The 22,726-nt window shown below is 40.8% G+C and overlaps 1 protein-coding gene across 1 annotated transcript; it reads right to left on the bottom strand.

Annotated features, from left to right (window-relative positions):
* Positions 1–180: 180 nt before the first annotated feature.
* Positions 181–22,285, bottom strand: LOC136717163 (D-glutamate cyclase, mitochondrial). The gene is made up of 12 exons (XM_066694649.1): positions 22,054–22,285; positions 14,766–14,919; positions 13,657–13,855; positions 13,227–13,377; positions 13,006–13,128; positions 12,629–12,835; positions 11,904–12,164; positions 10,647–10,746; positions 10,250–10,398; positions 5,101–5,220; positions 4,049–4,200; positions 181–2,676 (listed from the first exon to the last, which is right to left on the bottom strand). Exons 1-12 carry the CDS (start codon positions 22,154–22,156, stop codon positions 2,518–2,520), a joined length of 1,878 nt encoding a protein of 625 aa, XP_066550746.1. The 5' UTR covers positions 22,157–22,285; the 3' UTR covers positions 181–2,517.
* Between the last annotated feature and the right edge of the window lie 441 nt (positions 22,286–22,726).

Below are 22,726 nucleotides of genomic sequence, written 5' to 3'. Positions count from 1 at the left end.
AACTTTTATTTCCCTCTGTGTCTAGTTCTAGTACACAAGTTTACAATGAAAACATGAAATTGAACATGTGTCCAACTGTGTCTGATTACACTCCCCCTCTCTCCACTGAATCAACTGGTTCTCAAAATAATATTGGACACATGTATTTGTAAGTGCTGTTTTTTAAATTGGAGATTCACCAAAAGTTAACCTTTCATTTTATTTTTAAACCATTATGACGGCAGGGGTCACATTAGCCCCTTTCACACTCAAATGCCAGCAAAATACCAGCGTTTGCCTGCTTTTTTCCTATTGCTCCCCCATTCACACTGGATTTGAATGCTGGGAAATGCTGGGAGGTACCCATTCACGCCGAAAACAGACAATGCCGGCAGATATGCGGCACAAAATGTAGCGTTTCATGCTTCTTTTGTTTACACTAAGGTGGCGAGCGAGATGGAAGAACTTTGTTTACTGCTTTGTCTCTTTTTCAAAGTGATAGAGATGCATTTTGTGTTTTCGAGATGCAACCCAAAATGCGTGGGCTGGGGAAACAAAGGTTGCAATACGAAGCTCTACAGTCTACAGATACGTGTCTGAAGTTGTAGCCTATTCTGGTCTCTTCCTTTTTCAACTTTCAGTGGTCCTTATGTGGGCCACTTCCTCCCACCATTAACCTATGAAAAATGCAGGCCGACAGACACTCACTGACTCATCAGAACTCTCCAGCTCCCTGGTGTAAACTCGGCTTGAGTTGACTTGAATTGCCTGACTTTGACTCCTAATCTCTTCATTTAATCTACCAGGGGAGTTCCCCACTGTTTAAGAGTGCTGCACTTTCAGTGGTGATCTCTTTCGGCTGTTAATAGTCCACTGACAGGCCTCTGTTTATAGTACAAAGATAAATGACAAATCCTCAAGTACACCTTAAAGTTCAGGAACTAAATGTAGTCCTTTTAATGTGTTTGCAGTGCCAGCAATCGCCAGCTTTCTTTCCATTTGGATTCCTTTTGGTAACAAAGGGCAGAAAAGGGGTGAACTGGAATGTGGAAAGCTATTCTGCACATCTCCGACCGTGTGATGACCCTTGAAATCTCTATGAGGATAATGCACTGTACAAGTATGAATACACTGAATATTTAATTAATTAAATCAAGATTTCAAGCCGAGCTTCCAAGTGAGCTTGTTTATGATGAATGCTTTTGACTTGTACAGGAAGCTCCCCTCGGTATGTACTATCTTGGCAGGGGAGTGCAGTGTTAGTACAGAGTGGTACAGCTATCTGATTGCGGGGATTGCTTAGTATTGCTTACTTCAGAGGCAAAGTCATTTTTTGGAAAAAACAAGTGCATCGGATTCTATCAAAGAGGAACATTAAAAAAACAAGTTGCAGGTTTCTAAAAAATGTACAACTATATATCTCTACTGCTGCTTCATTAATCTCATTGGTGTTCTATTTTAAAGAAAGATATTAATCTTTTCTCTATTATCCATCATGCACTGCTCATATAGGTAGTTATGTGTACATCCACTGATGTACGCTTTATACCTTTCCAAACCAAAGACTTGACTCATCTTGTGATTCTAACAGATCACAAACTGATTTACTGAAAGTGCAGCTCTAGAGTCTAGGCGAAAAATAAAATAAAACACTAACAGATTAAAGATACCACTGACGTATGACAAGGAACCTTGTTGTAAAATGACAATATGGTAGCAATGGTTTACGAACAAGAGGACATACGAAACTCTCCCATCTAGTCGAATAATGGTGAGTGGATACTTTTGTTGTTGCTGGTTGACACGTGAGGGCCAGTGTGGACTGATGTGACCATACGTGTGACTGCGATTTCACATTAGGGATGCTGGGAGCCTGTTTAACTGAGCATGTGGTTTCAAATTATGGGGTCACAGTGGAACAAGGACAGGGAACGGGGGACCGAGGCTTCAGAAAGTGGAGCTCTCACTCTTCTGTTCATTCCCTGTCATTGTGATCTCTTGAAATGTGGACTTTGCCCGTACCCAGCAAGTGTCTGACCCACACCAGCTGCGATATGTAAACGAGAGAGATTTCAATGTCTCACTCCCACACCATTTTTTAAAAATACTACTGCTGACATTTCACACTCCTCCTGTGTTTACGTATTAAGGGCTGGTCCTGCATTACTTTGAAGCAGAGGTGTGAGGTTTATTCGCAAGAATGCACAGGAGACTCTCCCCCACCAATACTCTTTGCCACCTGCTCTTCTACGGTGCCATGTGTGCGTAACGGAAGGATGGAATAATCCACTCTTTATCATCCCTTGCTCTGGGGTGCAGTGTCAATCATGCAATACTGATGGGGGGATAGGGGGTACCTTGTGAGGAGCTAAGGGGAGCAAATGGGGACAGCCAAGGGTCAAGAGTCAACCCAGTCATACAGTGCTGTATCCGCTGCCTGGTCTGTTGTCAAAGGGAATAATTGAGGAGTGTGGGAGTTGATCTGAACTGGTACCACAGAGATGGGTGGGTATCAGTCTCTCCCCTGCACAGGGCTTCTCAGGCAGTACCCAGGGGCTGTACGGTGATGTCCAACAAGCTCTGGATCATGGAAGAGTGAGTGTCATGGAAAGGCAGCCCATCCACCTCCATCCCCAGATTCCCGGTTTTCCCACTCCGAATCCCGTATTTCACCAGGATCGCCAGGAGCTTCTTCTCCTAAAACAGGAGCAAGATAGCGAGAGGTGCAGCCTGTTCAAAGTCTCAAGTTACCAAGGCGAAACATTACATTAGTTATCTCCGCTGTACCCCTTTAATAATTCACTGGTTGCGATTGGATACCTCACAATAATAACACAAGTGCTGAGCCAGCTAAATGGAACTCAAGTGTAGCTAAAGTCATGTCTCCTGGGATGTATTGTTAGCAATTTGGCTTCTCGTGTTTAAAGATAATTTGTGCTGGGGTATGTTGTCCTTTCCCTCTCTTTCCTTCAAATCCTTAGATGATAAAAAATAATGTGGTTTGTATGCACGTACGATGGGTATTTCAAATACACACCAAAGAAAGAAAGTAGACACCAATATGATAACATAGCTGTTATTTGAGTGAAATGTAATTGCATACAATTCATTTTGAATTCTTTCTGACAAGTGGAATAGAATATTTCATTTGTTGGTCAGAAAGTATTGTGATACTGTACCCTATGCATGTATTAAGATTTTCTGTTGGTCTTGAATATTTTATGCTTTTAAAATCTCATGAATTGAAGATCTTGTGTCTGTTTTATTGAATTAACCCACACAAGGATAAATGCAGTAGACTAAATAAAAGGATTCCATTTATTGACCAGAGAAGCTGCTACAATTCCCACTACATTGCAATCTATTTCATGCATATTGAGCTGTAGGCATATTGTACACTGTATATTGATCACTCATCTGTGCACATTTAGTAAAAATAAAGAAGGACACCAGACATGGGGTCCCAATGCATTTGTAACTCCTACTCAAGATATACAGACAGGTGACAAATGAAAGGAAAAACCAACATAAAGTGTCTCAGTAAGGTGTTGGACACCACGAGCCACGATCACTCAGAATAACTTTGTCATGATTTGCAGTGACCCTTCCCTCTAAGGGGACTAGTGGACCCAAACCATGCCAGGAAAATGCCCCCCACAGCATAACAGAGCCTCCGGACCCCCTCACTGTAGGGGTCAAGCAGTCAGGCCTGTACCGTTCTCTTGGTGTCGCCACACATGCACTCGCCCACTTGTTGAGAACACTAGTCAGTTGAGCGTCTGTGTGACTCCTGCCATTCGTGTCCCAATAATGACCCCTCTTTCAAAGTCACTTCAATCCTTTCCTCTTGCCATCTTGATTCAAAATCGAGGTCAGCTGGGACTGCTCAGCATTTGTATACATGCCACAGAGCATGATAGGATGTTAATTGCTTAATTGCATCATGCAGTACACCTCTTTGCATTCGTTATGTTCCTCCACTCATTTATTCAGGTTTTTCCTTTCATTTGTCACACGTCTGTATATAGAGAACACCTGCCTTTGCTCCCTGGTTTTGCAAACTGTTTACCTTACAGACCGAAGGCAGAGAGGAGGTCCAAGGGCCGGTGTGGGCGAGGGGGGGTGGCCCCAGAGCCTTCCTGAGGTAGCGCTGGTGGACAGGGCAGTGGTGGAGGGTGTGAAGAGCACAGGCCACAGCATAGCCCCCCCAGTTCGACACACCTAGGCAGAGGGACATTTTATTTGTGAAGGCAGCTGCAAAAGTCAGAATTTCAGTTCTCATAAATTTACCGAATTAAGAAAACACAATATAGAATTGAAACAAACTCTTGTGTGTCCCCCCCTGATAATCAATCACGGGTTCTGGTTTCGCTCTGTAAAGAAGTTAGGTACATTGTTGGCTTTTGTCTGTTATTTGATATTTTCAGTTTTGAATTTTGCATGTTAATGTTCTTAGTTTTTACTCCCCAGTTACAACCTATATCCCTAACCATCAGAAAGACAGCTGGAACAGATTAATTGACTTTCTGCTAACAAACAAAATATGTACATTAATGTGTTTATCACCTGACTGTTAACAAGTAACACCTCTAACATGTCTAAAATACCTGGAAATTAAGTGCAAGTAACATTTTACTGAAAGCTGTCTAAGTTGAGGTTTGGCAGTTTCTTTGCATCTATCTATTGTTTTAGTTATCAGATCCCTGCAGCATTTGAGGTTTAAAACCAAATTTATTTTTTTACTGCTCAAAAAAAGATCACTAGAAAAATCTAAGCCATGGTGTCCTATAATGTAGAAGATTTTGTACCACCTTGTCAAGTGTGAATACAAGTCACCCAAGCAGCAGTCTTTACTAAAAATTAAGAGAAATTCTGCAATGCTAAGAACATTTCCCAACATTTCCTCTTGGTCGACCTAGAGAGGTTTTCTCACAAGGCACTTCTGTCGGTTCTGTTAGTCAGCAGTGCAGAAACCAAAAGACAGAGATAGTAAAATCATGTGTATGTATGTGTGTACATATGTATGGGAGATGATTTCAACTATCTTACTGCATATTTTGATATCCAGGAATAGTTTAAATGCACCTTGGTATAAATGGCCGGATGTCAGACAGTCCTTACCAGCTGTAATGACAAAATCTGCTGCAACATCACAGGCTATGATGCCACCATTGGGTATATGCTTCCTCACTTCATCTTTCACCTTCCCCATCCCAAGTTCATTACCCCCGTCTCCAATCCCTGCAAGGAAGAAGAACCTACGTTTGTATTTCATTTGTGTGTGTATTAGAAATGTTTCACATGTGAATATGCGCTGCCTGGAGCCCTTAAAATTCAGTTTATGAGGAGTTGAAGACATTAAAGAATAAAGGGGGTTTAAACATTACAATTATTATGATTAGTAGTCGTTTCAATGACTGTACATAGAATTTTATGTAAAAGATTAGGGTTTAAACTGACTGAAACATTTTCCAGTGAACTCCCAACAAAATATATTCATACCATACCAGCCAACCATAAATCTCAGAGTGAATTCAGTTTTTAACACCCACACTATTTCTCATGGTTTCAGTGCGTTGTCAGCTTAGAAAAGGACACCATAGTTTGCCCTTTTCTCATGACAGGGGCTGTGGAGATGTTGTCTAGATAGTTTTGGCAGTTACATGTGGCAGTTTGAATTGCAACCCACTACTTTAGTCGTGAATAGTACATAGTGCAGTTTACCCACCAAAACACTCACACTGACCACAAAATCGTCAGAAACATTGCAAAATAAGAGATTTCCCTTTCCGACTGGATTAGGTACTTTTTTACAGATTTATTTTAAGCACAGGGGGAAAAAACAGATTGCACTGTTGCTCTTACCCCTGAAATCGCTTTTAAGGAAACATAAGTCTTATTCTGAGCATGGAAATAATGCTATGATAAAGTTGATTGCTTGTATTTCATCACTGCAGTGTGAGTCCTGGGTACCCATCTCTGCCCTGTGAGACACTGGCCAAGTCAAACTGTTACTTACAGTGGGGGGAAAAAGTATTTGATCCCCTGCTGATTTTGTACGTTTGCCCACTGACAAAGAAATGATCAGTCTATAATTTTAATGGTAGGTGTATTTTAACAGTGAGAGATAGAATAAAAACAAAAAAATCCAGAAAAACACATTTCAAAAAAGTTATAAATTGATTTGCATGTTAATGAGGGAAATAAGTATTTGACCCCTTCGACTTAGTACTTAGTGGCAAAACCCTAGTTGGCAATCACAGAGGTCAGACGTTTCTTGTAGTTGGCCACCAGGTTTGCACACATCTCAGGAGGGATTTTGTCCCACTGCTCTTTGCAGATCCTCTCCAAGTCATTAAGGTTTCGAGGCTGACGTTTGGCAACTCGAACCTTCAGCTCCCTCCACAGATTTTCTATGGGATTAAGGTCTGGAGACTGGCTAGGCCACTCCAGGACCTTAATGTGCTTCTTCTTGAGCCACTCCTTTGTTGCCTTGGCTGTGTGTTTTGGGTCATTGTCATGCTGGAATACCCATCCACGACCCATTTTTAATGCCCTGGCTGAGGGAAGGAGGTTCTCACCCAAGATTTGATGGTACATGGCCCCGTCCATCGTCCCTTTGATGCGGTGCAGTTGTCCTGTCCCCTTAGCAGAAAAACACCCCCAAAGCATAATGTTTTCACCTCCATGTTTGACGGTGGGGATGGTGTTCTTGGGGTCATTCCTCCTCCTCCAAACACGGCAAGTTGAGTTGATGCCAAAGAGCTTGATTTTGGTCTCATCTGACCACAACACTTTCACCCAGTTCTCCTCTGAATCATTCAGATGTTCATTGGCAAACTTCAGATGGGCCTGTACATGTGATTTCTTCAGCAGGGGGACCTTGCGGGCGCTGCAGGATTTCAGTCCTTCACGGCGTAGTGTGTTACCAATTGTTTTCTTGGTGACTATGGTCCCAGCTGCCTTGAGATCATTAACAAGATCCTCCCGTGTAGTTCTGGGCTGATTCCTCACCGTTCTCATGATCATTGAAACTCCACGAGGTGAGATCTTGCATGGAGCCCCAGACCGAGGGAGACTGACAGTTATTTTGTGTTTCTTCCATTTGCGAATAATCGCACCAACTGCTGTCACCTTCTCACCAAGCTGCTTGGCGATGGTCTTGTAGCCCATTCCAGCCATGTGTAGGTCTACAATCTTGTCCCTGAGATCCTTGGACAGCTCTTTTGTCTTGGCCATGGTGGAGAGTTTGGAATCTGATTGATTGATTGCTTCTGTGGACAGGTGTCTTTTATACAGGTAACGAGCTGATATTAGGAGCACTCCCTTTAAGAGAGTGCTCCTAATCTCAGCTCGTTACCTGTATAAAAGACACCTGGGAACCAGAAATCTTGCTGATTGATAGGGGATCAAATACTTATTTCCCTCATTAACATGCAAATCAATTTATAACTTTTTTGAAATGTGTTTTTCTGGATTTCTTTGTTGTTATTCTGTCTCTCACTGTTAAAATACACCTACCATTAAAATTATAGACTGATAATTTCTTTGTCAGTGGGCAAACGTACAAAATCAGCAGGGGATCAAATACTTTTTTCCCTCACTGTAAGTGTTAAGTTGGCCGCTGACAGATCATGAATTTCCATCTCATGTACGAATGATGACTAGCTGTTGGATTGACCTGCACATTCCTAGGAGTAATTAGTTCCTTCAAGGCATATTTATGAATAAAGTGAGCACCCCTACCTACATTGACTAATGGTGTGCTGTCTGTGTGTGTACTGTAGACGAACATGGAGTTGGGCAATTGCAGTTACCTAACCTTTCAGTGTACATTAGATAGGAATGCTCTGATGCCATTTAATGTGGGTTAACCAGCACTTATTAACTCACATAGGAGACACGTTGTACCTGACAGATGTGATGACTAGGTTGCATTTCCTTTGTCAGTGGTTTAATGGTTCCTACCAGTAGGTGGATATGCATTTTTCCATTTTCGATTAATGTATACTGTGTTTGTGTTTAATGTCACACAGTGCTGTGGTTTTCTTTCTGAGAATTGTTCTTTGTGACTCCAGGAAAAAAAACACCTGATTTTCTAAGGAAATGTACAGAACTAGGTCCACAGATGACATCTTGCTCTCAGGGCTCTCTCAGAGATTGACGCCTCTACCCTCAGAGCAGTGTTCTCCTGTGATAATCTGGCATTATACAGGAAAGTCCCAATTCTTAGTGAGAAAAACACATGAACAAAATAAGAACATCAATTCAGTTTGCTAAAGGTTGTTTCCTCATTCTTGAACATTCCACAATCAATGCAAATGTTAAATTTAATGTTTATGGCAAATAATAAAGCAACGGATATAACTATTGCATTTCCTGGGTGGTTGGAGGCTCGGTGACCTTCAGTTTTGAAATGGATCCTGTTGTAGATTATTAACACAAAGTTCAACTTCAGGAGTGCTTCAAGAAAACATTCTTCTGTGTATTCTTGCCTCAAGTAATGTTAAGACTGTAGGGAATTCTTTATTTTATTGGGTTAAAATGGACATGTCTGCTTGCTTTGTGCCTTCTTCCGTTTCTCTTTCCGAAATGTTAAATATTACTCACTTACAGCTGCGGTGCCCTGGCGTTCTAGACCAATTGCAGAGAACCTTTTTCAACACCACAATCTGTTTCTGCACAGCCCTGCCATCCACATTTAGACTTCCTGTAGCTAAGAGTCTGACTCCATTTGTGTCCGTTTCGTCCTTTCTACTCCACTCCTTTAAGCAGGGGGAAAGCGACCCTCAAAAACAGAGGAATCCAGCCCACAGAGCGACACCAGTGGTGATTGTAAAGCCTGGCTATTGAGATACTGAGTGCAGGACAACGAGTTCTCAAGCTACGCCACCACGTCTGCCACAGAGATATTGCTGTAAACCACAAACTGATATGCTGTCTCATGCCAGACAGATACAGAAACAAGATGTGGTGAGGTTGGCAAACCTACTAGTTTGTGTGAGATTAGGCATATTTATAACCCCCAATGTTTTATTTAAAAAAAAGCTGCATGTAAAAGCTTGTCTTTATCACAAACATTTCAAATAGTTTAATGACTGTTATGCCTTAAATTGAGCTGTGTCCATGTTAGAAAAAATGATTAGACAGAAAATAGAGGAGCATCTTAATGAAAACCATATTCTTGGGGATAGTCAACATGGGTTTAGACGAGGCAGATTATGTCTTACTAATTTATTATAATTTTTTGAACACGCAACTGCAGCTGTAGATCACGTGAAGCATATGATATGATATACTTAGATTTTCAGAAAGCTTTTGATAAGGTTCCACACCAAAGACTGATCCTCAATTTGGAAGCTGTAGGCATTCAGGGTAATGTAAGTAGATGGATTATGAACTGGTTGATGTATAGGAAGCAGAGGGTGTCAATTAGAGGAGTTGCTTCTAACTGGAGTGAGGTTGTTAGTGGAGTTCCACAGGGATCAGTATTAGGGCCTGTGCTTTTTCTAATCTATGTTAATGATCTGGACTCTGGGATAGTTAGCAAACTTGTCAAATTTGCAGATGATACTAAAATAGTCTATGTGGACTCCTCACTTTCTCCATCCAAACAGAGTGGGGAAGCAATACAAAAGGCAAATAGGATGTTAGGGTATATTGTCAGAAGTGTAGAATTGAGAACAAGGGCAGTAATGTTCAGACTGTACAATGCACTAGTTAGACCTCATCTGGATACTGTGTACAGTTCTGGGCTCCACACTTCAAGAAAGATATCGCTGCTCTAGAGGCAGTTCAGAGGAGAGCAACCAGACTTATTCCATGTCTGAAGGGAATGTCCTTCTGAACCTTTTCACCCTGGAACAGAGGAGACTACGTGGGGACTTGATCCAAGTCTTCAAAATCATGAAAGGCATCAACCACATCAAACCAGAGGAGCTTTTCCAGATCAGCAGGGACAAATGGACCCAGGGACACAAATGGAAATTGGGCTTCAAGGCATTCAAAATGGAAAACAGGAGACACTCTGGAACAAACTCCCCAGCGATGTGGTTGAAGCTGAAAATTTGGGAACATTTAAAAATAGACTGGATAGGATCCTTGGATCACTCAGTTATTAACGGACATCAAATGAGAACGATGGGTCGAATGGCTTCCTGTCATTTGTAAACTTTCTTATGTTCTCATGTCCCCCACCTTTCTCCATATTTCTTCCCCATATAGCATGTTTACAGCAGCTAAAAAGTCAAATCTATTGCTGTTTCTGTACCTGTGGTGCTGATTCCCGGGATGGTGCTGGCCGCTGTGAACAGAGCATCAATGGGATCCACCAGGTGTTTGATGTTGACTTTCCTCATGTTGTAATAGTTCCCATCAGCAGCCATACCAGCACGCTCTATTGCCACCAAGTGGTCATATCTGAGAAGGACATAATACAGGTTAAGTGGCCGCATCTGAGAAATGGCTTTACTACTCCACTTTATCTGCTGTGTATCTGAGTCCCCCATCACTGGTCCCCCGTCACCCCAAGGGAGCTTAAATCATCACTTACACAGTACTTAGATTTAAATTGGTCTTGGATCAAGCTAAGTGCACAGTACTACTATTCGTCGTCTTATAATTGTTCATTTGGGAAAAGAAAGAGGGGGAGATGTTAGTCCTGATACCTGGGAGTAAAAGGGTCACCCTCGTGACACAGGAAGTGTAAAGCTGACCTTTCACCTTTGCCTTGGAAGCTGAGGACTGGTACTGGATTCTTAAGAACACCTACAAGAAATAACACAAGCCATCACACTTGGGGTTAGACTCACAGAACAGAATTCAACAGAAACTCTGTCACACGTCTTGTGGTGAACCAGCAGACAGGAAGTTAAAAGGCTTCCTGTTTTCAATGACAGTCTCATTCAAACTAGACTGAACCCCCCTGAATCTTCCTCATTCATACATAAAAATGGCCATGATTGTCTGAATTGCAGCAAATTCAAAAACGTCCCAAACTAAGAAGGAAAATAACAACATGCTCTAACAATTTCCAGTTTAAATGTAGTATTATGTAAATATTTGATTGGTGTAGAGCTACCAAAAGCTATGAAACCTCAAGGTCTCCAAGAGAATCCTTAATGTTGAAAGCCGGGGGATCAAAATGTTCTTCCATGATTTATGAGTGCCTTACAGAATGTCATTTCGCTAGCTATGCAGTTGATTCCTGGGAATCTGTCAGTCATATTGTTCGAGAGTTCAGTTTTCACTCCATCTGAAAAGACAATCATCTGGGAGCATTCAATAGGAGTTTTTACATTGTGTTGGGGGCATTCAGCTTCTCAGAAACATATCTATTTTTAATGTTCTTAGGGTCTTTCGCTCTTAATAAAAAGCAGGAGTGCTGACAAAATTGTTTTTTTTGGTCGGGTCTTGCCCTGACTTAATGCAGTTAATTCCTCCTTCCACCCCCCTCCTGGCTCTAATTGCTGTCGGTTTGTTTTCTGTTGGGGGTTGTTTCTGGGAACGGGTCACACAAGATTTCAGTGAGCTTGTAGAATTATTTTTAGATCCATATCCAGCACAAAAGGTCATATAAGGGTCAAACATATAAGCACATTTGAAAAGTTTTGAAAGCTTTGATTTGGAAAGGTTGTCACGGATTTAAGCTGAATTGTGGATGATTTCGTAACTTTCGTAACTTGGCCAAATTCACATGGCTCCACTAAACAAAAATGAAAAAAGTCTCATAATAGGTAGAAAAATCTCCACATCTGCAATGTTGTTATGATATATTTTTCTGATGATGTAAGCTACTTGAAAGCAATGAATGATATCTTGATGCTTTGAACATATATAAACAAATGCTCCTGTCCCTTGTTACACATATATGGTTGCATCCTAAGCAGTCTGTCAGTGCAGTTCAAGGCTGTAGTGGGCCTCACCTTCCTCAACCGCATCCTCTATGATCCTCCGGTTCATCTCTAATGCCCGGTGGTCAGTTACTATGGCGACCTGTTTGCCCAGGGCCTGGAGCATGGCTGCCATGGCGATGGCCCCGGGGGGCCCATCGGTCTCCTCCGGGGGGTTGTGGTTGAAGTGGGTGGGGAAGCCGGTGGTGATGAGGACAGAGGCAGCATGAGACAGGGACAGGCAGGCCTTGAGGAGCTCGTCCGGGACAAAGAGGGCTTTGATGCCCCTCTCTCCTGCAACACAAAGCAGCCGGGACACTGAGGTCAGCTGTGTCTCCCTGTGCACCAAACAGGAGGCTTCAGCCTTCATTCTCTGCTCTTATTACTGAAATAAAATATTGTGTGAATCTAAACTTCTCAGTGTGTTCAGTGATGTGAGCAACATTTTGCAGATTTGGCATGACAATGTAATATTTGTTGATCATGCATTAATGTTGAGAGCAAGATCAAAGTCAGGTAAAAACAATTATATGATTGTGTTATTATATCAGCAGTAGATACCATCCTTATAAACTGGAGTTTACTGCATTAAAACCACAGTTTACTGTAGGAAAGCCGAGGGAAAACGTGGTAAACTCTGGAGAGGTTTAGAAAACTATGACCACAGAAAACCAGAAAGTAAATGTTATAATGGTTAAAAACAGAGAAAAACTAACTTCCAAATTAGTATGATAAACTAAGGGCACTTGTGTGGGTACCTGGGTCTACCCCAATCAGTGTCTCCAGGGCTCTGATGCTCTGGACAGCAGCAGACGAGGCCAGGCTGAAGTGCAAGGGCTGCTGGGAGATACAGAAGGTGTGGGGGGTGTCTGTGGGGTCAGGGCTGCCTGCAGCGGCTGACTCCCCTACTGCGCAGTCACTGACGAACATGCAGCCAGGGGAATGGGTGAACGCCAGAGCGGGCTCTGAAATGGCAAAGGGAGGAGTGACGCATAAAATGACAATAACCGATATATATAATTCAGAATATATATCATTCTAAACTCTGTGACTTCTGAAGTACTTCTGATGTTCCCCTTAAATGCATATACAGGGTATTTGCAAATTTCCAGCGCTGTATTTGTCCTGTACTCACTGCAGCTCTTCACAGCCTCCAGCCCCGTCACCCCACAGGCCCAGAACACCGGTACGTTCCCCTGCCCTAGCTCAACCGCATCCCCGTAGTCTGGCCTGGACAGGTCCTCCACCCCGATCAGGCCTGAGGAGGCAGCAAGCAGAGAGCGTCACTGGGTGCAGAGGCTGCTTGTGGCAGCACCCCCGCCGGGACGCTGGAGCAGACGGGAAACGAGAGCAGACCTGGGTGTCCGATGTGGACGGGGGCTCCGTGGCTGTCGTGGGCAGGGTGTGTGGCCTGTGTCACCGCCTCCAGCTTCCCCTCGGGCACAGGCCTCATGGACACCACCAAGTTACACTGGAATCTGCCCACACCAAAGCATTGCACCGAGGTCTAGGAGAATCACAGCCAAGACTGTTTCCTTGGTGCATAAGATATTAAATGAAATCTATACTCTTTTCTGTCTGATTTCTAATAACTTGATTTTTCTCCCTTCTTTCTGACTTTTGTTATCGCTAATGAGATCCAATCTGGGGTGTGATGTTAAATCGATCCTCCAGACAGAATAACAAATATAGAACCATCAAAGGCACATGCACTTGCTATGTAAAATATGCCCAGGTAATTACCGTAAACCTGAAAAACACAATTTATGCCCGTCCTTGACCTCACCTTGTACATGCTGACATTGCAGTTCTGCTCCAAGTTCCTGACTGGAATCCCAGCCTGCTTCAGGATTTCTTCAAAGCTGAAGCTACAGCCCAGGTAGAAGGTCACCATATCCTCAAACTCTCTGGAGTTCGCCATAAGAGACGTAATATTTCCAGTGAAGTTTCCGCATTCAAACACACAGTACTGTGGACAGTCTGTTCTGTGAAAGGGATCAATATTCATGTTCACCACTCGTTAACAGCCTGGGTCAGATTTGATTAATGGTTTATGGTTCCATTTCCAGATGGATTCCTTTAAGAGATGTCTCTGTGATATGACTCATTAGTCTCAAATTATCTCGGTAATAATTGATTTAATGTATCTTAAAATATCTAGTTTGAATAGTTAGAGATAATGTATTTGAGATCTATTTATATTGAGATACAGAATTCAATCAATCACGTGAAGCTAGTAGCTAAGATGAAGTAGAGATATCTTTCAAATTGTTGAAGATTTCGTACATATGCAGTTTGAGATATCTGAACGACCACATGTAAGGCTTGTCATTTGCACACCTCTGGATATTTCATTTTTGCCTCTGCATTAATTACTCAAACAAGGAGTACAATAAGTACTCTGGCACAAAGGTCTAGATGGAGAGGATTTCAGATTCAAACACTACACAAAAAAGCACTTTCAAACTAACATCTTATTATCCACACATTTGGAGAAGCAGTAGCCCAGTTGGTTAATTAGAAAAAGTAAGATAATGTTAATCAATAAGCCATGTGGAATTTGGATTTAATTCGTGACAGATCAGTCTACAGCTTCAGCTTTTTCCTTTCTCCTTTTTGTTTGTGGTACATTAAAAAACTTACACTTGTCATTTCTGACTGCCATTATGGTATACTGTGTAGTTATAGTGGGAAGTATTCACAGTCATCATTTCAAACACTAATTCTGATATGTGAAGTTTATTGTTCATAACAGTGTTCATTTTTACCAGTGATTCAGCCTCAGAAAACCTTAAAGATTTCAACTGATTGAACTACGTAGGAACCAATGGAGTGGCAGGCTGGTGTTGTAAAGTAATAGTTTAGGCATATTTCAGATACCTCTAAAATATGTACCTTATATCAGAATCTTTAGTCAGTTTAGGACATGCCCACTCTCCTGGCTGGCTTCTGTATAGTAAAGGCAATGGACCACTGTTGGCATGGCAGAAAGCTTCAAAATCATTTGCCAGGTTCTTGGGCAATATCACAATATTGGCCTGCTTGTACCCTTGAAAGAAAAGGTGACACAAATTCAGTTTCACAGTCACTTCAATTTGCTTTCACAACAGAGCTTCTGGCCAAATAGACCAAATCAGAAGAAACAAAACATAAGTATTACAGGGCAACTCCATGATAAAGTGAGCCTGGCCATGAAAACATAAAAATGCCCATATCCAAATAATATCTTTCTCAGTTTTTACTGAAAGGAGTATATTTGTGCGTGCTGTTATTTTGGTTTGACTTTGTGGTTTTTGTTTACATTACAGCCTTTTAAAGTAACAGTAAAAAAATAAAAAAGCAACATTTACAGAAGTGTTGTAAATATGTCCAATTTTAACTAAATGGCTATGTAATAGAAAGATAATAATACTAAATTTTGCTGATAAAAGGAAACTATGTTATAACAGTTTAAAATAATGGTGTTTAGAAATAATGCAAATGTCACATCCATAACATTTTCTTGGTAAAGTTTTATCAAAATATATATTTTTCAAACTTTCTCTGCAAAGTTAACTTTGTTAAAGTATGTTATAAAATAAAAAGAAAGTTTACCGATTATTATAAGAAATTGCCCAAATTAGTATTATGGATGTGACCGTTACAGATGTGATAATAATGTCCTAATGTAATACTAAGCTTGATGAAATGTGATTGCAAATAATGATACATTATTATTATTATTAGTATTATTATTAGTATTATTATTATTATTATTATTATTATTATTATTATTATTATTATTCTATCTGACACCTTTACCCAAACCTGGAATCAATAGTCCATTGTCCTTAGTACTGTTTAAAGATAATAATTTCAATAGAAAAATTGGGAGGGGAATGCATAAGTGGATTGAAACAAAATATGCAAAATATGGATTCAGGGATGTTACTTATTGGTTTATGTACAGTGCTTTATGTAAAAGTGTTCTTTTTACGTCACCTGCTGATCCTTTTGTTTCTGTATCAAAAGTACTTGTGATATGTGTTGCTGAACCTAACATTTCCACTGATCATTTTAAAATTGCATACTGACTTCTTCAACAAATGTATTTGGAGGAACCTGTTTTAAAATATTAGGAGTGGAAGGAAGGTAAACACTCCTTCCTTTTTGAAGCATTTTTTCTTTTTGAAAACAAATACATGTCTTATATTTGTAGTGTACTTGGACATGCCCGATGCTTCTTTGGCAGTACTGGCACATCAGGAGCGAGGCTGGATCACAGACTCCTTGACCATTGAGGAAGGGAATGTGAGGCCTATCCCATATATTCTTGATGATCCTTGATGATGATTAATTATTATTGTTATTATTATTAATGTATATGCTAATTAAATCATGAATGAGGATATAATGTAATATTTAATTTTTCCTGCTTTTGTGTTGCAATTAATACTATGCACAAACAGGTCTGTCTGCTTGTGCCTGTTTAAAATGGGTTACTTTATGTGTATTTTACCTTACAATACATTACATTTTCTCAGTGCTAAAATCTGTCTTGGCCTTGGGATTAGTCCATTAAATGTTAGTCCTCAACCGGAGGTGTTTAAATGTACATATTCACATCAATATTATAATTAAAATCATTATTGCACTGTACTTCAGATTGAGCTGGAGCGTAACTGCACTTTGAGGTTCACATTGAAAAGCGAGGAGATCGACTTGCCGCCTTTAAATTGTCTTAAAATTAATCCAGACAATGGAGAAATTACGGTGATGAAAGCGATAGATTATGAAATGTACCAGGAACTGAGGGTAAGCAGAAAATATTGCTAATAACATTTAAATCAATTTATTTTCTATTTGTGTATGTTATTACAAAATGTGAAATGAATGAGGTTAGTTTTTGTAAGATGATATAATGAAATACACAAGATGTGTGCTGTTGCGAGGGCTGTGCATGTCTATAACTTTGGGTTATCAACTTTGGGTGTGTTTCTGGTCTCTCCCTGAAAGTGATTTTTTAATATTTATATCTTCTTTTATTATTTGCCTAACCGGGAAAAAAAAAAAACATGAATGTTGTGCTTCTAGTATCTGTATTTGCACACTGATATGTTAGTTCAAATGTGTAATGAATTAGGTTTAATGAATTGCAAGCTACCACAACAGGTTCCAACTGCTCTGAGGGTGATGGGAGGGCAGTTGAGCACCAGAGCACCATGGTGTCCAATCCCCCCCAGAACAGGGAGGTAGTTACAGTGAGGGAAAAAAGTATTTGATCCCCTGCTGATTTTGTACATTTGCACACTGACAAAGAAATGATCAGTCTATAATTTTAATGGTAGGTGTATTTTAACAGTGAGAGACAGAATAACAACAAAAAAATCAAGAAAAACGCATTTCAAAAAAGTTATAAATTGATTTGCATGTTAATGAGGGAAATAAGTATTTGACCCCTTCGACTTAGTACTTCGTGGCAAAACCCTTGTTGGCAATCACAGAGGTCAGGTTCTTTTAGTTGGCCACCAGGTTTGCACACATCTCAGGAGGGATTTTGTCCCACTCCTCTTTGCAGATCCTCTCCAAGTCATTAAGGTTTCGAGGCTGACGTTTGGCAACTCGAACCTTCAGCTCCCTCCACAGATTTTCTATGGGATTAAGGTCTGGAGACTGGCTAGGCCACTCCAGGACCTTAATGTGCTTCTTCTTGAGCCACTCCTTTGTTGCCTTGGCTGTGTGTTTTGGGTCATTGTCATGCTGGAATACCCATCCACGACCCATTTTCAATGCCCTGGCTGAGGGAAGGAGGTTCTCACCCAAGATTTGACGGTACATGGCCCCGTCCATCGTCCCTTTGATGCGGTGCAGTTGTCCTGTCCCCTTAGCAGAAAAACACCCCCAAAGCATAATGTTTCCACCTCCACGTTTGACGGTGGGGATGGTGTTCTTGGGGTCATTCCTCCTCCTCCAAACACGGCGAGTTGAGTTGATGCCAAAGAGCTCGATGTTGGTCTGATCACAACACTTTCACCCCGTTCTCCTCTGAATCATTCAGATGTTCATTGGCAAACTTCAGACGGGCCTGTACATGCGCTTTCTTGAGCAGGGGGACCTTGCGGGCGCTGCAGGATTTCAGTCCTTCACGGCGTAGTGTGTTACCAATTGTTTTCTTGGTGACTATGGTCCCAGCTGCCTTGAGATCATTGACAAGATCCCCCCGTGTAGTTCTGGGCTGATTCCTCACCATTCTCATGATCATTGAAACTCCACGAGGTGAGATCTTGCATGGAGCCCCAGACCGAGGGAGACTGACAGTTATTTTGTGTTTCTTCCATTTGCGAATAATCGCACCAACTGCTGTCACCTTCTCACAAGCTGCTTGGCGATGGTCTTGTAGCCCATTCCAGCCTTGTGTAGGTCTACAATCTTGTCCCTGACATCCTTGGACAGCTCTTTGGTCTTGGCCATGGTGGAGAGTTTGGAATCTGATTGATTGATTGCTTCTATGGACAGGACAGGACAGGTGTCCCTTTAAGAGAGTGCTCCTAATCTCAGCTCGTTAGCTGTATAAAAGACACCTGGGAACCAGAAATCTTGCTGATTGATAGGGGATCAAATACTTATTTCCCTCATTAACATGGAAATCAATGTATAACTTTTTTGAAATGCGTTTTTCTGGATATTTTTGTTGTTATTCTGTCTCTCACTGTTAAAATACACCTACCATTAAAATTATACACTGATAATTTCTTTGTCAGTGGGCAAACGTACAAAATCAGCAGGGGATCAAATACTTCTTTCCCTCACTGTACGTATAAATAAGTTACAGTTTCGAGGGCACGTTTAAATACATTATTTTTAAACAAATACAGCTGTGCTGCCTGCGATAACCTGCCACCGTGTGATCGGCAGTGTTGAAATATAAGCTAGACCAGCACTTAACACTGTCTTATTATTTCCTCTAATGTATAGAACATGCACATTTTTCTATTTGTGTGTGAAATTGCTCATATACCTTGGTCTTTGTTCTAATGTATAGAACATGCATATTTTTATATTTTCCTTTATTCTCCCTTATTCTAACTTATTACATTTATTTTTACAGTGTTTGATTTGTGGTTGTTATTTATTATATAAAATGTAAAAATCCTGCCTTCAGTGCATATTTGACACAATTTCTCTCTAACAGGGAGAGATTTGAGGGATCCATGCTAGAAATGTCTATTTTGCATGCTAAGAAAAAAGTAAATATTGGCAGATATACTGGTAATCGGAAATGTAGCTTCCCAAGTATCGGTATCGGACCCACAAAACCTGTATCGGTTGGACTCTAATTGTGAAGTTGACCTTAAGCGAGTAATTCCTCTGAAGTGTTATAATGAGCTTCAAAGCAGCTCTTCCCATTTTAATCTTTCCCTCAGACTGTAGCATGAGGTCTGCAGCTGGGGGAAAATTGAATGACCATTTATTCAGATTCTCACATTTTCTTTTCATTCAGGAAATGACTCTGTATAAGATCACTGTTGAAGCTAAAGAGCGGGGTGATCAAGTACAGCTGTCAAGCTCTGCTGCAGTTTTTCTCAATATAGAAGATGCAAATGACAATCTTCCAGTCCTTGTTAGCCCGTGGTAAGGTAAGTAGCCTTTTTATTAATAAGAAAATAATTTGCTTTCACACAATTTACTGTTTCTTATTAATGAGATGAAAAGGTACACTACAGGTCAGAAATCTGGAAGCAAAAACTGGGGGGTGTTTCTAAAATAAAACACAGGTACCTCAGTTAAAACTGCCATATTGTGTATGTTGTCCTAGATCAGTGTTTCTCAAACCTGTCATTGAGTACCACCTACCCTGCTGTTTTTTGGTCCAACCAAGCTCTCAATGACTTAATTGAACCCTTAATTGAACAAATAATGTCCTAATTAGAGCCTTTTAATTATTTTTAACAGTAGGGGTTTTAAGTTAAGTGTATAATTGTTTAAGGAAAATATTAAGGAACCAACTTTTTATCAGTTACACAATTTAAAGAGTCAAATTTATTCAAATTACTCCAATTAAGGGTTCAATTAAGTAATTGAGAACTTGGTTGTAACAAAAACCAGCAGGGTAGGTGGTACTCTAGGACAGGTTTAAGAACCACTGTCCTAGATGAATATTGTAATAAATATTAAGACTGTATTCAACCAATTGTCAGTTATTAAACAGGGGTTTTATATTTAGAAGAAAACAATGTGAATAGTGGTTTCAAAGGTACTGTACCATCTCAACCTGGCCAGAGCAACACTGCAATACGGCTCTTCTTTACCAATTGGCAAAAGTGTGGTGTTTTAGGTGACTGGAATAGTGAAGGAGAGGGAGATGGACGTCACTGTTCTGACTGTAAAGGTGACCGACAAAAATAAGCCATTCACGTCTGCATCGAAAGTACGATATTACACTGGGGATGACAAAGACGACCACTTTCAGATTGACGTTGATGTAAAGAGCAATGATGGAATCTCGAAAGTTATTACGGTAGATAAAAAATCACATTAGAAATATGAAACCTCATGATTACTGAGTTGCTCAATTTCTGCAGCAAATGTTTCTCCATTCTTTGGGTTTGGTTTGTTTTTTTATATAGTTGGCTAATTATACCTAAAAGGAAATTGTATTGAGTGCAGTCTCTTTTTGGAAGACCCCATGTGTCACAAGTGTAACTCCACATGATAGGACAACTGAGTAAACATGCATTTGAGACATTCTTTCTATGCCCTCCACCTCTTCTGCTTGCTTTACAGCCTGTGGTCTTCGAAAGTGGCACCCTGTGGAACTTGTCAATCTCAGTGAAGAGCGAGGAGGATTATTTTTCATGCATTGTGAAGAACACCAAGTGGGCAGTAGGATGTGGAAATTATACATCTTGATAAAAATCAAGGGAAGTCGCCTATATCAGTGAATCAGCATGTTGTCATCACTGTGGTAGATGTCAACAACCCCCCAGAATTCAAAAAAGGCATTGAGGATGTTCACGTGAAAGAAAAGGTAAAGATTGGTAATTCCCTGCAGAATGTCACTGCCTTTTGCCTGCCTTGAATGACAGTGGCCTTTTAAATGTAATTGCGTAAGTCCCGAGATGTAAAATCCCTGTAGATTTAACAAACCACCATGAGGATTTATATCCATCTTCCTCAGAGTTTAGTAGTGGTTCTATGGTAATATTATCAAAGAGAGGAACTTTGGTACTTTTCAGTTTTATGGGACCATATGTACAGTTTCAAGAGCTTATTTTAACAGAGACCTGTATAGTATTGATAATAAAAAAAAGTCACTGTTAAAGTTAAAAGGTAAATTCTATAGCCAAATGCGTAAGACTGCAGTTGTCTTTGAGTGAGCTTAAAGATTAGCATTTTTTTAAACTTGTATTTCCTTTCAAGATTAAACCAGGAAATCATGAGTTGATTAGGAAACCTGTATCAATTTGCATCAATTTTCTTAGAACCCTTCTACACCATTACTGTAGATAGTGCCTGCATCAGATTCTGCTCATTGTGTTGATTAATATGGAGTGCTAATGCAGAGAACTTCATGTTTTTCAATAAGCCCTTACTGAGATACTTACAAATACTGTGCATGCTCGACAGTTTAGAGCAGTGGAGTTTCATATTATTCAGGCTAGTGGATCACATTTTTAGCACACCACTTTGAATGACAATCTCCAGCATAAAAGGAGAAGAACTTGCTAAAGATTAAAAGGAGCTGGGATGGGAAGTGATATGCCATAAATAAGTTATGGAACTGCCATTACTAACTGTGAGATACTGGGTGAGTGAGAATGACAATACATTTTTTCTTCTACTCATATTTGTAACCGCTACGAAGTAGAGGCTTGTAGTTTTGTGTCAGCGGGGAGATTAATGCTGTGGATTCACAGCATGGAGCGCCAGATCGCTGTTTTTTGCAGGACCGTCTTTCTCTCCCGCCTCCGGTTTCTCTTCAATTTCAAGCACTATGATTGGCTTGTGGTGCCTCTCGCGCTGCCCGCCCATCTTGGAAGCCATGCCAGCAAAACACGTCTCCTCCCTGTTTGCAGGTCCTCATATTTTAGAGTTAATTTTGCGAGTAGCTGAGCTGCGAGATTCCCTCCTGCGACTGCGAGAAATCTCTGTGGAGAAGCTGTCAAAACAAATTCTGCACATCAAGAAAATAAAGCAGCTTTACCTGCAGCCATTCCAGATGTGCTCTTTATGTCGAGTTTCTTCCCTCGGATTAGAGCACGCAGGTCAGCTGGATGGCGGTTCTGGTGGGGTGCCATGCGAGACATTTCAGTGGAATTCACAAAAGAAAATCAAGAATATCAGAAGTCAAGAAGTCAGGTTGGCGTCAGTGGAGCAAGAACAAGACTAATGCCCACAAGCCTTTCTCTTGCTTGCTGTAACCCAAGAGAGGATTGCAAAATCTTTACCTTTGAAGTCTTATGCTTTACCTCTGAATTCTTATTCTTTAAATGTATCAGAGGTTAATCCCATGCTGATAACGCAGCCTGCTGGTCAAACATTAACCTGCCCCCTTGTCCCTAGACTTGTACCACTTGACGTTCCAAGTCCCAGAGACCTCTCTCTCATTGGTTGTCTGAAGTGCATTTATGTGGATTTTCAGCTTTCAGTTACTATAATTGATGGTTTTGCAACCACAGCACCATTCTAATACACACTGAGAACATACCTGCGAAAGCACATCTACTCCCTGTGTAGTGCATATATAGTGTTTATGCATACATACATGTATAGCTTTCCAATTGAAACGGTTTCACAGACCCAGATTAGCACTGGTCTTGGACTAACCAATATCTGAGATCCATGTAAAGGAAAATGGGGTTGTGAGGTCACACTGT

Source organism: Amia ocellicauda, chromosome 21, assembly GCF_036373705.1.
Source record: "Amia ocellicauda isolate fAmiCal2 chromosome 21, fAmiCal2.hap1, whole genome shotgun sequence".
NCBI classification, from domain to species: domain Eukaryota; kingdom Metazoa; phylum Chordata; class Actinopteri; order Amiiformes; family Amiidae; genus Amia; species Amia ocellicauda.
Note: the sequence above shows the minus strand (reverse complement) of the source record. Positions and strands in the feature narration are given on the sequence as shown.

Coding starts and splice junctions, on each gene's coding strand:
- LOC136717163 (XM_066694649.1), bottom strand. CDS start 22,156: ATGTCTCGCATGGCACCCCACCAGAACCGCCATCCAGCTGACCTGCGT. Junction 5,221..10,249: donor CCCGGGAATCAGCACCACAG/GTACAGAAACAG, acceptor TCTTCCTTGCAG/GGATTGGAGACGGGGGTAAT. Junction 2,677..4,048: donor CTCTGCCTTCGGTCTGTAAG/GTAAACAGTTTG, acceptor CTCCTGTTTTAG/GAGAAGAAGCTCCTGGCGAT.